The 13631-nt window shown below is 39.6% G+C and overlaps 1 protein-coding gene across 2 annotated transcripts in view; it reads left to right on the top strand.

Moving 5' to 3' along the window:
* ZNF536 (zinc finger protein 536) overlaps positions 1-2235 on the top strand; it is a 471582-nt gene extending 469347 nt beyond the window's left edge. The window contains exon 6 of one of the 2 annotated variants that reach the window (XM_060253717.1): positions 1248-2235. In XM_060253717.1, the coding sequence (XP_060109700.1) occupies positions 1248-1483 (236 nt within the window). In that variant the 3' untranslated portion in view covers positions 1484-2235. The remainder of the gene's footprint in view (positions 1-1247) is intronic. The other variant, XM_060253718.1, reaches the window with a different exon arrangement.
* Positions 2236-13631: the final 11396 nt, after the last annotated feature.

Raw genomic sequence — 13631 nt, 5'->3', positions numbered from 1 at the left:
AAATGATTGGACTAGGGGGTCCAATTCTATGAGCCCCAAAAGATGGTGCCCCTATCCTTCATTATTTCCTATGGAAGAAAGGCATTTAAAAAGGTGTGCTGTCCCTTTAAATGTGATGGGCAGAACTCCCTTGGAGTTCAATTATGCTTGTCACACCCTTGTTCCTGGCTCCACCCCCAATGTATCCTGGCTCCGCCCCCAAAGTCCCCAGATATTTCTTGAATTGGACTTGGCCACCCTAGTAGCCACTGATAGATTTATCTTCCATGAATCTGTCTATTAAGAGCATAACAAGAGCCTTGCTGGATCAAATCGATTTCATATGAAACGGAGGTGTTTTGTTGCCAGTGCAAAGATTGTCTACACCTCAGAAAAGATTAAAGCCCTAATGGCCGAGGACCTGTTTACCTTAGGGACCGTCTCTCCCCACATGTTCCCCAGAGGGTACTTAAATCTGGAACGCAAAATCTATTCGTCATCCCCAGGCTGAGGGAGGCAAGATTGAAATCCACCAGAGAAAGAGCCTTCTCGATTGCTGCCCCCTATTGATGGAACCAGCTGCTGGAGGAGGTTAAGGCTTTGCGAGACCTCACCCAGTTCTGCAAGGCCTGCAAGATAACACTGTTCTGGCTAGCCTTTAATTGATTCTGAATTACTGATATAGTAGTAGGGAATGATATTGCTACTGCTCTGGTGCACTACTGTACTGTGATGCTGTATTGTGGTACTATTTTGTGCTATGCCACCTTGCTGTCATGTCATCTTGCTGAATCATCTTGCTGCACTTTGATGAATGTTGTAATTGGTTTTATTATGATTTTATTGTGATTTCATTTCTGTTTGCTGTACTCGGCTCTGACCCCCAGTGGGGGAATGGGCGGATATAAATAAACAAATAATAATAATAATAATAATAATAATAATATCTAATAAATACTGAACTCCATTGGAAATGCAGTGACATCAAATGATATTAGCACCAGACTGTTTTAATTATTTAATTTTAATTATGATGTAACTAATGTGCCTGAATTGTTTTATTGTGATTTTATTGGTTGTGAGTGGCCCTGAGCCTGCTTCGGTGGGGAGGGCGGGATATAAATCTAATAAACCTTTGTATGAATCACCACACATACAGAGGGCAGAGGGGATCTATTTGACATTCTTATACTCTATGAGTGTGCCATAGGGAAAAAAAAACCTGAAGATGTGGAGAAAAACTAACTCAATATTTGCCTTTCATGCAGGTCACCGGCCTTTCCAGTGCAGATACTGCCCTTATAGTGCCTCTCAGAAGGGAAATTTGAAGACCCATGTCCTCTGCGTCCATCGCATGCCTTTTGACAACAGCCAGTATCCAGATCGGAGGTTCAAGCGGTCCAGACTTGACTCTGAGGCTTCTGGGAATTCAGAGGAACCTGCAGCTGTCAAACCTGGGAGCTCAACAGAGTTAACGGAAGAGGGCAGCAAGGCCCAAGAGTAATGCAGCCCAACAAATCCATCTGTATATTGCAATATTATTTTACACCATTTTTAAGATATGCATTTTGGTAACAGAGAGCTTGCTTAACTGCCTTCTGAGAGAGAGAAAAAAAAGACTTGTCTTGCAAATTCCCAGATGTGTACAGGATGTTTAAGACATTAAAGATATATAGATACAAATTTGGAAAAGAGGGGGGGGGGGAATCCTAGCCCTTGAAAATGGCTGTGAAACTGTTACCTGGCAACACGTACTTCCAAACAATGTAGGTGTGGAAAAATCAAGTAGGGCTTCCCCTCCCCTTCCCATAAGTGAGGAGGTTATAAGACTTTTTTAAAAAATTAAAATAAAGAGGGGCATTTCCAAGTTTAAAGTGGTCCAGCAATCATGTTCTTACCAGGAAAAACAAATATCATATTAATGATTTAAACATGGCCTTGAAGATGGTAAGAGTGAGCAGTGTTGTGGGGGGGGGGGAGGAATGGGAATCTGTATTTTTATTGTCGAAAACACCTTTATAATATGACACCGACCGCTGTCTTTGCCTCACTGTAGAAATGAGATGTGTTAGGAGACTGAGGTGGAGCCAGACTGACTGGAACTGTCGTTGAAGAAAATCAATCTGAGTGGTACTTCAGCCGCACTAGAGAAGAAATTTTAGATGGCCCATAAGCTACAGTCTGTTCTGACCTATATTGAAAAGAACTGTGTTATTACATTGTAATTTTTTAAAAGTATATATAGACATGCATATTATATATTATATATATATATATAAATTGAGAGAGAAATATAGAGACACAGCCAAACAAAACAAGGGTCAGAGGAAACAAACATTACAGACCAACAGGGGGCTGTGAACTTATTGTATGATTGTGTTGTTTTTTGAGGAGGCGCTTTAAAAAAAAAAACAGTATTGAGGGAAATGCTTTCTTTTCCTTTGTTCTTTTTTTTTTCAACGGGGTAGGTTGTTAGACAGAGGTGCAGAAGTAAAAAGAAGTGCTAGGTAGGGAAACTAGTTAGCCTTATCTAGAGGAGATGAGGGTGCAAAACAGAATTTGTATTAACTAGAAAGCTGTTTTCTTTTTCATTTTTAAAGACAAATTTTTAAAAACTTGAATGAAGGATTCCCCCAGTCAAGATTAGTTTCTTTTATTAGTGTTTTTTTTTTTTTAAAGTGTTGTAGAGATTGTGCAGGAGGGTTTTTTTAATGGGCGTGATCTCTTTGAAAGCAATTCGTCCTAAAATATGAATACAGACATCCTGGGGTTTTTTTTGTCTCTAGTGGGGGGGGGGGAAGATGAAGGAAAAAATAAAGAGCATTAGCTAATATTTCTTTGTTTTGTAAGAAAAGAAAAGTGTGTTCTATATTTTTGCAGATTTTAGCTTTTCTACTGATTGGCCCCCTCCAAATTCATTCTGTTGTTTCCCAGGGAGGAACCTTTCGGAGAGATTATAATATAATAGATCATTGAGTTAAAGAAATGTTAAAAAGTTGTAAGAATGCCAGTGGACGGTTTATTCTTACACTGCAAGAAAAAAAAAGATTTTAGCTTTTTCATGTACTTCCTTGGAGAGAAGCTAAATTGGTGCTGTTTATGATAGAGAAGTATTAACTTCTTCTAAAAAACAAAATCATTCAGACTTTAAAAGAAAGAAAGAAAAAAATCAATATATCCTTGCAGGCTGGGAGCACAGAGTTAAACCCCAGGGCCTTAAAAACTTCAGCTCTGCCTACAGCAGTTTACAAAAAACACTAAACTGCAATCAATGTAAATAAAATTCGTAGCGCTACCCTGAGACTGGAAGAAGAAGAGGGGGGGATGGGTATGATTCTCAGGCTAATAAGGAATATGGTTTGCATATCACTGTCAGAAAAAAACGAAAAAGGTGCCATCTGATTAAAGTTTCAGTTAAAAACTGAGGTCACTGTCGAACTTGGACCCCATCTGGCAGAAGGCAAGCTGTTTTTTTTTTTTCCTCGATTTTTTCCTAGTATAGTTCTCACTGCCTTACTTAAATCGAGTTGATAAACTTAATGCAACTGTTTCTTACAGTCCTTGGTAAAGGACTGAAATGTAATTGAAGACTTTCTGACTGTAGTAAGCTTTAGGATTTTAACTGCACTACTGTGTTTGGTGACTGTGTCGGTCGCTTGCTTTTGTGTGTTTGCGACGCCTTCAGTATCTTAGCGAGAAAAAAAAAAAAACGAGAGGGGAAAAAATAATCCCACATTCCATTTCTTGCACTTTTTTGGAGCTCTTTTCAGTATTCTTTTGTGTCTTCTGAGCATTTTCAGATACGACAGGCAATAATTCCATTTGTGACACTGGAAACATTTCTCCCCGTTCTTCGTGATGTGTGTGTGTTGAATCCATTTGGTCTGGTGCTACTGTCCTTATTCTTCACCTCTGACATCAACCTTTTTTTCCCCCAGAACATTTGTAACTTGGAATACAAACGAGTGGCGGGAGCAGTGATACATTGTCAGTTTCTGAATATCATCATGCTTCTCATATCTAAACATGTCAAGTTTTTTCTCTGTAACTTCTGTAGTCTGTGATATTGGTCAAGATACTGTCTACATTCCTACGCAAAGGAGTAAAAAAAAAATCTATCTTGGAGAAAATCTGAGATCAATAGAGTAGAGGATTTTGTTGCTATGCTTGTAACGATTAGGAAAAAAACCTTTGTATTTAAAATTTATTCTTGGTCATTATTTATTATTATAATACATCAGTTGACAGAACTTTATTCTGGTATAGAAGTATTGAAAGTTGTTCCTCCCCCATCCCCCCAAGCAATGATTGTTTTCTTTCTGTTGTTAGAATAAAAAATGTCTTTGAAGCGGTACAGTTTTATCCAGTGTTTTACGCAATAAAACCTCTACCTCTGGAGAAAAAAAGAGAGAGAAGTTTCCCTACTTGCTTATGTTCATCAGGAATAGTTACAAATATATCTTCCCCCACTGCAGCTTTTTTTTGGGGGGGGGGGGCGGTCTTAATATCAGTCACACTTGCTAGGTATTTACTGGAGTGTAATATACTGGGTGTTTGCTCAATTCCCTTATTATTTTGAACAAATCTATAAATGGTATATACATATATATAAATATACATACATATATATACTATATTGTGCTTAATTAAAAGACTTGAAATCTGTTTTAGCATGTAGTAATAATTGTTTTCTATAATAATGTTGATGTACTATAGAAAAAAGTATTGGTTCTATCAAAGTGTGTATCATACACTCTGATGTATAAAGTCACATTTTCACATAAAAAGATGTATTTGTTTGTATAAAGTATTTGACTGTAGAAAATTGGGGGGGGGGGGGCTTGATGTAAGTCAACATGGAAAGCAGACTGCTGTCCTTTTAAAGGAAACTGTGAGCACAAGAGTCATTGTGGCTCAAAGGTAAAGCAACTGCTTGACATACCGAAGGTCCCAGGTTCTATCCCTAATATCTCCAGTTAAAGGGCCTGGCAGTAGAAGATGTGAAGGATCTCTGCTTGACACCCTGGAGAGCTGCTGCCAGTGGAGTAGACAACGCTGGCTTTGATGGACTGATTCCGTATCAGGCAGCTTTCATGTGTTCAGTTGGATGTGTGGTATTTCTTTATCTCTGAGGAATTTTTTCTGTTTAATTATTTTTCTACTCAGAAGCAAGTAAAGGATTGGACACTCTTGATTTTTACTCATTGCTGAGCCCTCTTCAGGGAGTTGATATTTCAAAAAAGTAGACGGAACAAATGAGAAACACAGTGAAGAAATCAGAGCCAGAAAAGAAAAATCGTGCAATCACTTAGGACAACTTACGCAAGTCTGTACCAGTTCATACTTGGAAAGGTTCCTTCTCCTAGATATTAAAAATAAACCTATATAAATTTTGTTCTAATCACAGAAAAGGGTTCTGTTCTCAGTCTAACTTTCTCCAAAACAGAGGCTACATGGAGGAGCTTTTTTTTAAAAAATGGGGAAGATTCAAACATGTGAGTCCCCCCACATATGCTCTGATCGAGTGCCCAGTTAAACTGATTCTTCAGCATTTAAAGGTCTGATTCACAGTGGTATGAAATTACAATACGTTTAAAAGCTGGAGAGCAGAAATGGAATAATTCTCAGTTAATGAGTGTTCTAATGTTACATCGATGGCTTGGTTTTCACTTTGGTGATCAGCAAAATGGAAGTATCATCTAAGGGCCATTTCTGATGTTACATTTCATTACCAGTGGGTTAGTACACATATAATGCTGGAAAGGTCAAGTAAGTATAAGACAGCTGAGTTCTGGAGAGGGTTCTGTAGAGTTTGGCAATATTTGTTGCCCTTATAATAAATTATGTGGGCTAAGAAGATGGCACAATCTTGTGATACTGGGTCTTCAAGCCACTTGACTTTTTGTCCCAGTAAACACTGATTAACGCACAGACAGAGACTTTTGGTTGCTTGGAGAATGTTTGGTAAGTTTTAATCAAAACAATACTTTGCAGAGAAAAGCGAAGAATGGCTGATCCACATTTCTGGAATTGCTTTATATTCTGCTTCAGAGTACACAAGCCTGTATTCAGATTACATATTAAAATTACATGCATATTTTCTCAACATTAACAAAACCCTGGTTGCAGTGCAGATTTAATCTGTTTCAAAAAGTACCACTGACCTGAAAGGAAGACTAGATTGCCCCCCCCCCGCATGTTCCATCATGAAAAAGTAGGGGACATCTTACATTTGCATACAAGAATAATCTTTTTATTTTTCTAAATAGGATTGTCTCACACTTAAGGCTGTCTTTCTTTTGTCTCCAAAATGTTCAGACCTGGATAGTATTTGTTAACCAAAGCATAGATCATGCTCTGTCCTAAAAGTTGCACACCCTTTAACCCAAGTATATTTGAAACGGTATTTTATGAGGGGTTCAGAAAACACTTTGCATTGCTATCCTACGCAGCGGTACTAAAGTTTAAGCCCCCTTGAAATAGAATAATGCGCTTTTTTCCTGAGATCTGGCTAAGAAATTCTCAGCTCTGATTTATTGATGTATATCTTTTACCCAGGGCCTTTTTTTCGGTAGAAAAAGCCCAGCAGGAACTCATTTGCATATTAGGCCACACCCCTGACATCACCATCTTTTGCAGAAAAAGCCCAGCAGGGGCTCATTTGCATATTTGGACCCCTGGTTCCAAGCCAGCCAGAACTGTATTCCTGTGTGTTCCTGCTCAAAAAAGCCCTGCTTTTAACCCCCCCACCTTTTCTTCCGTTCTAACGACTAACAATATTCTATTTTGTAATGGTGCTAGTCCATGACCGTAATAAGCCGTTTATTCATTTGTGCATTTCTTCATTCATTTGGTAAGCCATTTTCTTACAAAATGAAATGCCCATTGTTATTTGTATAACGACCAACAGGTTCCCAGTACATTCTTAAAGCAGATGGTGAATCACAAAAACCTCCTGGGCTGGAGTGGGTCCCATCCGTATGGCTGACACAGGGCTGCAGGCTGAGATAAGCCTTAGCTGAGTTTCAAGAGCCAAGGATCCTTTGGTTTGTGCCAAAAGACCATGCTTCTGGTCATGCCTTGGCTTCAGGCACCTGCAAAAAGGAGAAAGATTCTCAGTCCCAGTTCTTCCTCACCTGGCTCAGCTGTCCCTAGTTTCCTCCCTCTTAAGGTAAAAGCTGAAATAATGTTCCAAGTGAGCTTTGGTTGACCAATACGGTTGTATTTCCTTTCAGTCTAGATGTCAACACACAGCATTTGTGAAGGAAGAAGAAGACTTTAGATTTATACCCCACCCATCTCTCTGAATCAGAGACTCAGAGTGGCTTACAATCTCCTATATCTTCTCCCCCCACAACAGACACCCTGTGAGGTGGGTGGGACTGAGAGGGCTCTCACAGCAGCTGCCCTTTCAAGGACAACTCCTGCAATAGCTATGGCTGACCTAAGGCCATTCCAGCAGCTGTAAGTGAAGGAGTGGGGAATCAAACCCGGTTCTCCCAGATAAGAGTCTGCACACTTAACCACTACACCAAACTGGCTCTCTTGCTAGCAAGCTGTTTTGGTAGCATTGAGTCAGAAGCCGTATCCAACTTTTAATATCTGTGCTACAAAGGCTGTGATCACACACACTAAATAATGTACTTTCAATCCACTTTCAATGTACTTTCCAACTGGATCTTGCAAGTTCCCACAATAAAATTCAGTTGGAAAGTGCATTGAAAGTGGATTGAAAGTGCATTACTTAGTGTGTGTGATCGCAGTCAAAGTGTGGCAAAAAGTTGAATGAAGTCACATCTGCATTCCACATTTTAGGGAGATAAGTCTTTTTGATCAATTTGATCGGAGTCCAGCTGTTTTAGGTGTACCATAACAAAGTTAGGCACCCCAAAGCCCCCATGTTGAACTCAACAAAATTAGAGTGCCCACTTAAATACTTTGGTGTGGATAATTGTTGCTAGGTTCCAGCAATAGTTTATAGTTCAGTGTTTCATAGGCCGTCTTGGTTTAATTTACAGTTGGATAAGCTCAGTTGTGATAATTGCTACCATCACTTTGTAACCTGAAAATGTCAGAATTCCTATCACAGACCATTGCTTCTCTCAGACATCTGACAATTACCCAATCAGGGGAGACCCCTTGGAAGTATAAAGCTAACTTTGTGTTAAGTATCAATTAAATGGAAAATGTGAATGTTGTCTTGAGGATATCTTATGCTTAAGAACCACTATTTTGGAAGGAAGGGTGAGGTTTGTTTTAATTTGCTCTATGAATCGTGCTTTGTCTTGCATGGGATGTGGTCAGACCTGGAATCTGATGAATGAAATATTCTCCTAGTGAGATTCAAAGGTAGTTTTCCTATTGACTTTAAATAGAGGCAGAATTGCTTTTGTGGTTTCCAAGAACCTATGAAAGTTAACATTTTCAAGCATGTGTTTTGGCTCAGTAAGCCAGTAAAAGTGTGGACAGATGGTCTGTATGCAGCTTGATTGAAATCATTGTGAACAATCTCCTGAATGTCCCTGTATGGACAGTGGGAGCCTAGGATGAAATTGTCCATTTGGCCTTTCAAAACAGCCTTGTGCTATGAGGCCGTCCATCAAGGAACATGGCAGCTGGAGTTCAGCTCTGGTATGGCAAACAGAATATATACAAATATTATTAAACTCCATTATCTCACACACACAAAAAGCCCATTTAGAAAGATTTCAGCTACCCGGCAGCCTTCCTGTGCAGATGGTGAATGTCTTGACAAGATGTTTTCTACCTAACCTTGGAAAGCTGCTCTCAGCTTTAAGATAATGTTTCTTTGTTGAAACTTTTATAAGGACTATAATCTCTCTGCCTTTTGCCATTGGGAAACCAAATACTTCTCTTATCTGTTTAACATCTGTATTGTTACCACACGATAGATAGATAGATAGATAGATAGATAGATAGATAGATAGATAGATAGATAGATAGATAGATAGATAGATAGATAGATAGATCATTGTGTAGAAAAATAGATGGTCGAGCTCATTCAGGGATTGTTATGCAGCTGCACATACTATTCGATGAACAAGGAGGTGGAACTCTCAGAAGGAGGAGGTGAAACTCTCAGTAAGGTTCAGGAGCTATGCTCCTGTGAGCTCCCACTGAATCCAAGGCCTAGATAGATAGATAGATAGATAGATAGATAGATAGATAGATAGATAGATAGATAGATAGATAGATAGATAGATAGATAGATAGATAGATAGATAGATAGATAGATAGATAGATGGATGGATGGATGGATGATAGACAGACAGACAGACAAGGTTTTGTGTGTGTGTGAGAGAGAAGAAACTGCCTCTTGTAAGCACAATCCCAGCAATAGCGCTTCTCAATATTGTGGTTTCCATTGCTGGCTCACGATCCAGCCAACTGGAAGTACATATCTATTGGGAAGCCTACATAGAAAGGTACGGGAAGAAAGCTATAACTATTGTTATGATCTAATATTGAATGGAATGGGGGAAATTGCTGAACATCTCTGCCAGGATTACAAACAAAGTTCTACATTTCCTCACCTGTTGGTGTTGCTAAAGTCATGTTTAAAAAAAAAAAAAAAAAAAAAAAGACCCAGCGAGCTTCGGTGAACAGGGAAATCACAGGAAAAGAGGAGGAAGAAAATTTAAATGATCCCAGAGTGAACTGTTTTGCTGTTAATACAGAAATACAGAGCAAGACACATTTAATGGGCTGTATTTTTTATTATACTATGCTGAATAATTAAGTTTGAGGCTAAGTGTCACATAGATTTATCTTTTAATTAAAAAAGCATGGTTCACGCATATTTGAGTGGTAGTCCAAATAAATGCAATATAGAAATTTATGTTTGTTTATCTAGGTGTTAATTACCTAGAGATTGTTCTGGATTACTTCTTTTTATAAAGTGTCATAGGCTCCTGTCAGAAGTAATAAAGCTTAACAGAGGGACCTTATCAATTTGCTAACTATAATGTTAAGAGTGACCTGAAGGAAGGGGGGTGGGAGGGAACTTTGGCAAATGTTCTCTACGGGAGTCCATTCAACATATAACAGCCCCCCCATAAGGCTGAATATGGCTGTTGTTTTTGTTCTGCGACGTCAGAAGTGCTAGCATATATCTTCTGTGTTTTACTGCCTTCCCTCCATGTAATTATTTATGCAGCACGTGGTTATTTATGCATAGATACGCCATGTTGTGAAGTGAAACTACAAATCCTAGTCTACATGGCTGGCGGGTAACGGTTTTTGATGAATGAAGGACCATTTCCGAACACAGAACACTGTAAGAATTGTCATCGGGGCACCGAAACCAATTCTGCACGCAGAGCCTGGCTAGATTCTGCTTTCACAAGTGTAGAGTGCACAGTCTGAACTTTTCAGGGTCAGATCACAGTGGCCCAAGATCATGTATGCTTATTTGTCATTGGATCCCAAGAACTGTGAGTGGAACTAGGCAGTGTTCTTCCGCAAAAGCTTGTGCAGGATGTTCTGTGTGAATTAGCACAAAGGGTAGAATCTGTCATTTTCCTGTTGCATATTAAAAAGGGTGCACAAGTGTAAAGTCCATTTAGGGATTGTGGTTTAGGGGCTTTTTCCCATGTTGATGGCTCTCGTACAACATACAAAACAGCCCTTTCATGAGTGGAAGATGTCTTTTGGATTCAGAAGGCAACTTTTGGATCCCATTTACGGAATGCTTCTATCTCACTTGTCTGCATATGACTATGCTCGAGGCAACTTACAATAGCAGGAATAGAGAATCAACTAAAACCATAAAACAAATATGGATTTCAAAGCTGGACCACGATTACTAGGGAAAGGGTGGTCTTCGTTTATTTTGCTTGCATGTAGAATTCCTGGTATTAAAACATTTCAGAGGACACTTCTGAATTCCAATTGTAATATCCTTTTTTAGGTAACGGCTAGTAAGTCAAAGAGGATTCAGACAACAGGTTTCCCCCCTCAATGCCTGATGATTTTTGCCATTGCTGGGGTAAGTAATGAGATGTTGGATCACCTGCAATTCACAAATAGGTTTGATCCAAGGTCTCCCTTTTGCTGAGGATCCCTTGCTTAGGAAACACCTCACTGAGCACAAGGGAATCAATGGGTGTTTTTACATTCAGTTTGATCCAGAGTTTTAGAGTCTTCAAATCGCCTGCCGCTGTTTCGCTTTAATTATTTTCCTTTTACATTTAAGCGTTTCAATGGGCGGGGGGGTGGGTGGTTGTCTCTGATCAGAGGGCAGTCGAAATACTAGTGCTTAGTTAAATGTATACGATTGCTTGGAAATTGTGTCAACACTTCAAAAACAACACAAATTTAAATTACTACTTGAGGCAAGCAATGATATGTAAAAATTTCAAGTGCTGTCAGTTCTCATGCAAATAAGTGCACCTTGTGGTGGCTTTTGGAGGAGTCTTTTAAAATGCATGAAAACTTCTACAATACAAGTTTGAAACACCTGTAGAGAAAAGACCAGATCAAAACTAGTGTGGAGAAAAATGTTGCAGCAGCAACACGGAAACTCATCTCAGTGAAACAAATGTAGATGCTTCGGGCAGCAACAATGCAAAACAGTTGTGAGAATGTTAGGTAATGTAAAAGGTGAGTTTCCAATGCGGTGATAAAGAGTCGCAAACTGCCAGTATAAAAACACCAATGGATCCAACTCAAAGGTGGGGTTGGCAAACAATGACAAAATGATTATTTTTGTCAGTGCCTTGTTATTACTTTACCCATTTCTACAAGGTTTCCTGTGGTGTGCTGATGAACCTCAATCTACCAAATAACTTTATAATGGTATTCACCCAGCAAACAGTGCTGTAGTTTCTGGCCAAAGGATCCATTCCCCTACAGATAGAGCCTTTTTCTGATCCTCCAGAGGAAGGTGCTACCATTAGCAGAACAGAGCAGCTTTGGAACCCATCCATAAATGATACTGGCACTTCACACATAGGAAGAACTTCATCATGACGAACAACACTTTGGTCGTTTTCGCACTTACCTTATTCCGGAGCGACGTCCCTCTTCACCGCGCAGTGTCTGCGCGGATTTTGCACTACTTGCTCCGCAGAAGCCGGAAGTCCCGTGGCTTTTGCGTCGCAAATGTAAACCGCCAAAAACCAGTTTACATTTGCGACGCAAAAGCCGCGGGACTTCCGGCTTCTGTGGAGCAAGTAGTGCGAAATCCGCACAGACACTGCGGGGTGAAGAGGGACGTCACTCCGGAATAAGGTAAGTGCGAAAACGACCTTTGAGAAACAGCAAATACATATTTTTGCTGATACAACGTAGGCTGAAGTGGCTGTTTCAAAATGGCAACCCGTTTCAGTAGGTGCCTACCACTAGGTGGGAGAAAAAACACTAAATATTCTCTTATACTCCAGTTTATTTTTTTATGGCTAAATATTGGGAGGAATGTAGTTTTTTCTAAAAAAATATATATAGCTGTGGCCATCTTTGGTTGTCAGATGAAAAATTGTATCATGATGCAAATTATGAAAAGGTCCATCAATAAAGGCCTTGGGATTCAAGTCCTCTGGCTCGGGGTGGAGGGGGGTCTGAGTCTCCTGATCTTTCTTCAGGATGGTCCCTGCCTCTTCGTGATCATTCTCAGATGAGGAGCTCATTCCTGGGTCCAAGTCTGGCCCAGGGAAGGTAATGACAAAAAAATGTATTTTAGAATCTAACCCAAAATGCAGTCTGTCATATGGATCCCACTCAGTAGCTTCATGTTTTAAGGACAAGGAAAGAACAGCAAAATACAAAAGAACAGTCATGTGGAAGATCAGAGTGTATGGTTTAGCCATTAATACCACTCATCCCCAGGGCTTTTTTTGTAGCAGGAACTCTTTTGCATATTAGGCCATGCACCCCTGTTGTAGCCAGTCCTCCTGGAGCTTACAGTAGGCCCTGGAATAACAGCCTTGTAAGCTCCAGGAGGATTGGCTACAACAGGTGTGTGGCTTAATAGGCAAAGGAGTTCCTGCTACAAAAAAAGCCCTGTCCATCACCAGCCTCCATATAAAATCTCAGGACTGGGTCTTCTGGATATGGAAGTAAATGAATTACAGTCAACAGGGAACTTCTGGAATGGCTGCAACCAATAACACCAGTAATAATATTCCTAAGGAAGAATTCTGCAAGAAATAATCCAACTCACCTGTTGTCCTTGGGACAAATTTTACTCTTTTTTATAGTTTCTGTGGTGATTTCAAATGCATTATCTTTCCTAATTAACTTCAATTATAAGAATGAACAAAAATGGAGGTTAGTAAAAATGGTTGGGCTTTGCTTTCCATAGATTCACTGGAGAAATCATCATGGATGCATAGCTCCACCACCATCAATTTGCAATATAATTACAAGCATTGGCGTTCCCTGATGAAAAGCCAATATGTTTCTTTTTTGTGCTACAGCATCAAAGGAGAGCTCTAGAATAGGGATTATCGAAGATCACATGTAATGTGCATGTGCACACACAGAGAGCTGTTACAATTGAACAATCACAACTAGTCATATGCAGTACAATTCAGGTTCAAAACCTCCAAATTTTACAACTGCAGAATACACTGCAGAGTATTACTTTCCCCCAATGATTCCTTTCCCCCCAATGATTCCTCATTTAGTTCATT

The sequence above is a fragment of the Heteronotia binoei genome, chromosome 14, assembly GCF_032191835.1.
Source record: "Heteronotia binoei isolate CCM8104 ecotype False Entrance Well chromosome 14, APGP_CSIRO_Hbin_v1, whole genome shotgun sequence".
Lineage (NCBI taxonomy): Eukaryota > Metazoa > Chordata > Lepidosauria > Squamata > Gekkonidae > Heteronotia > Heteronotia binoei.
Note: the sequence above shows the minus strand (reverse complement) of the source record. Positions and strands in the feature narration are given on the sequence as shown.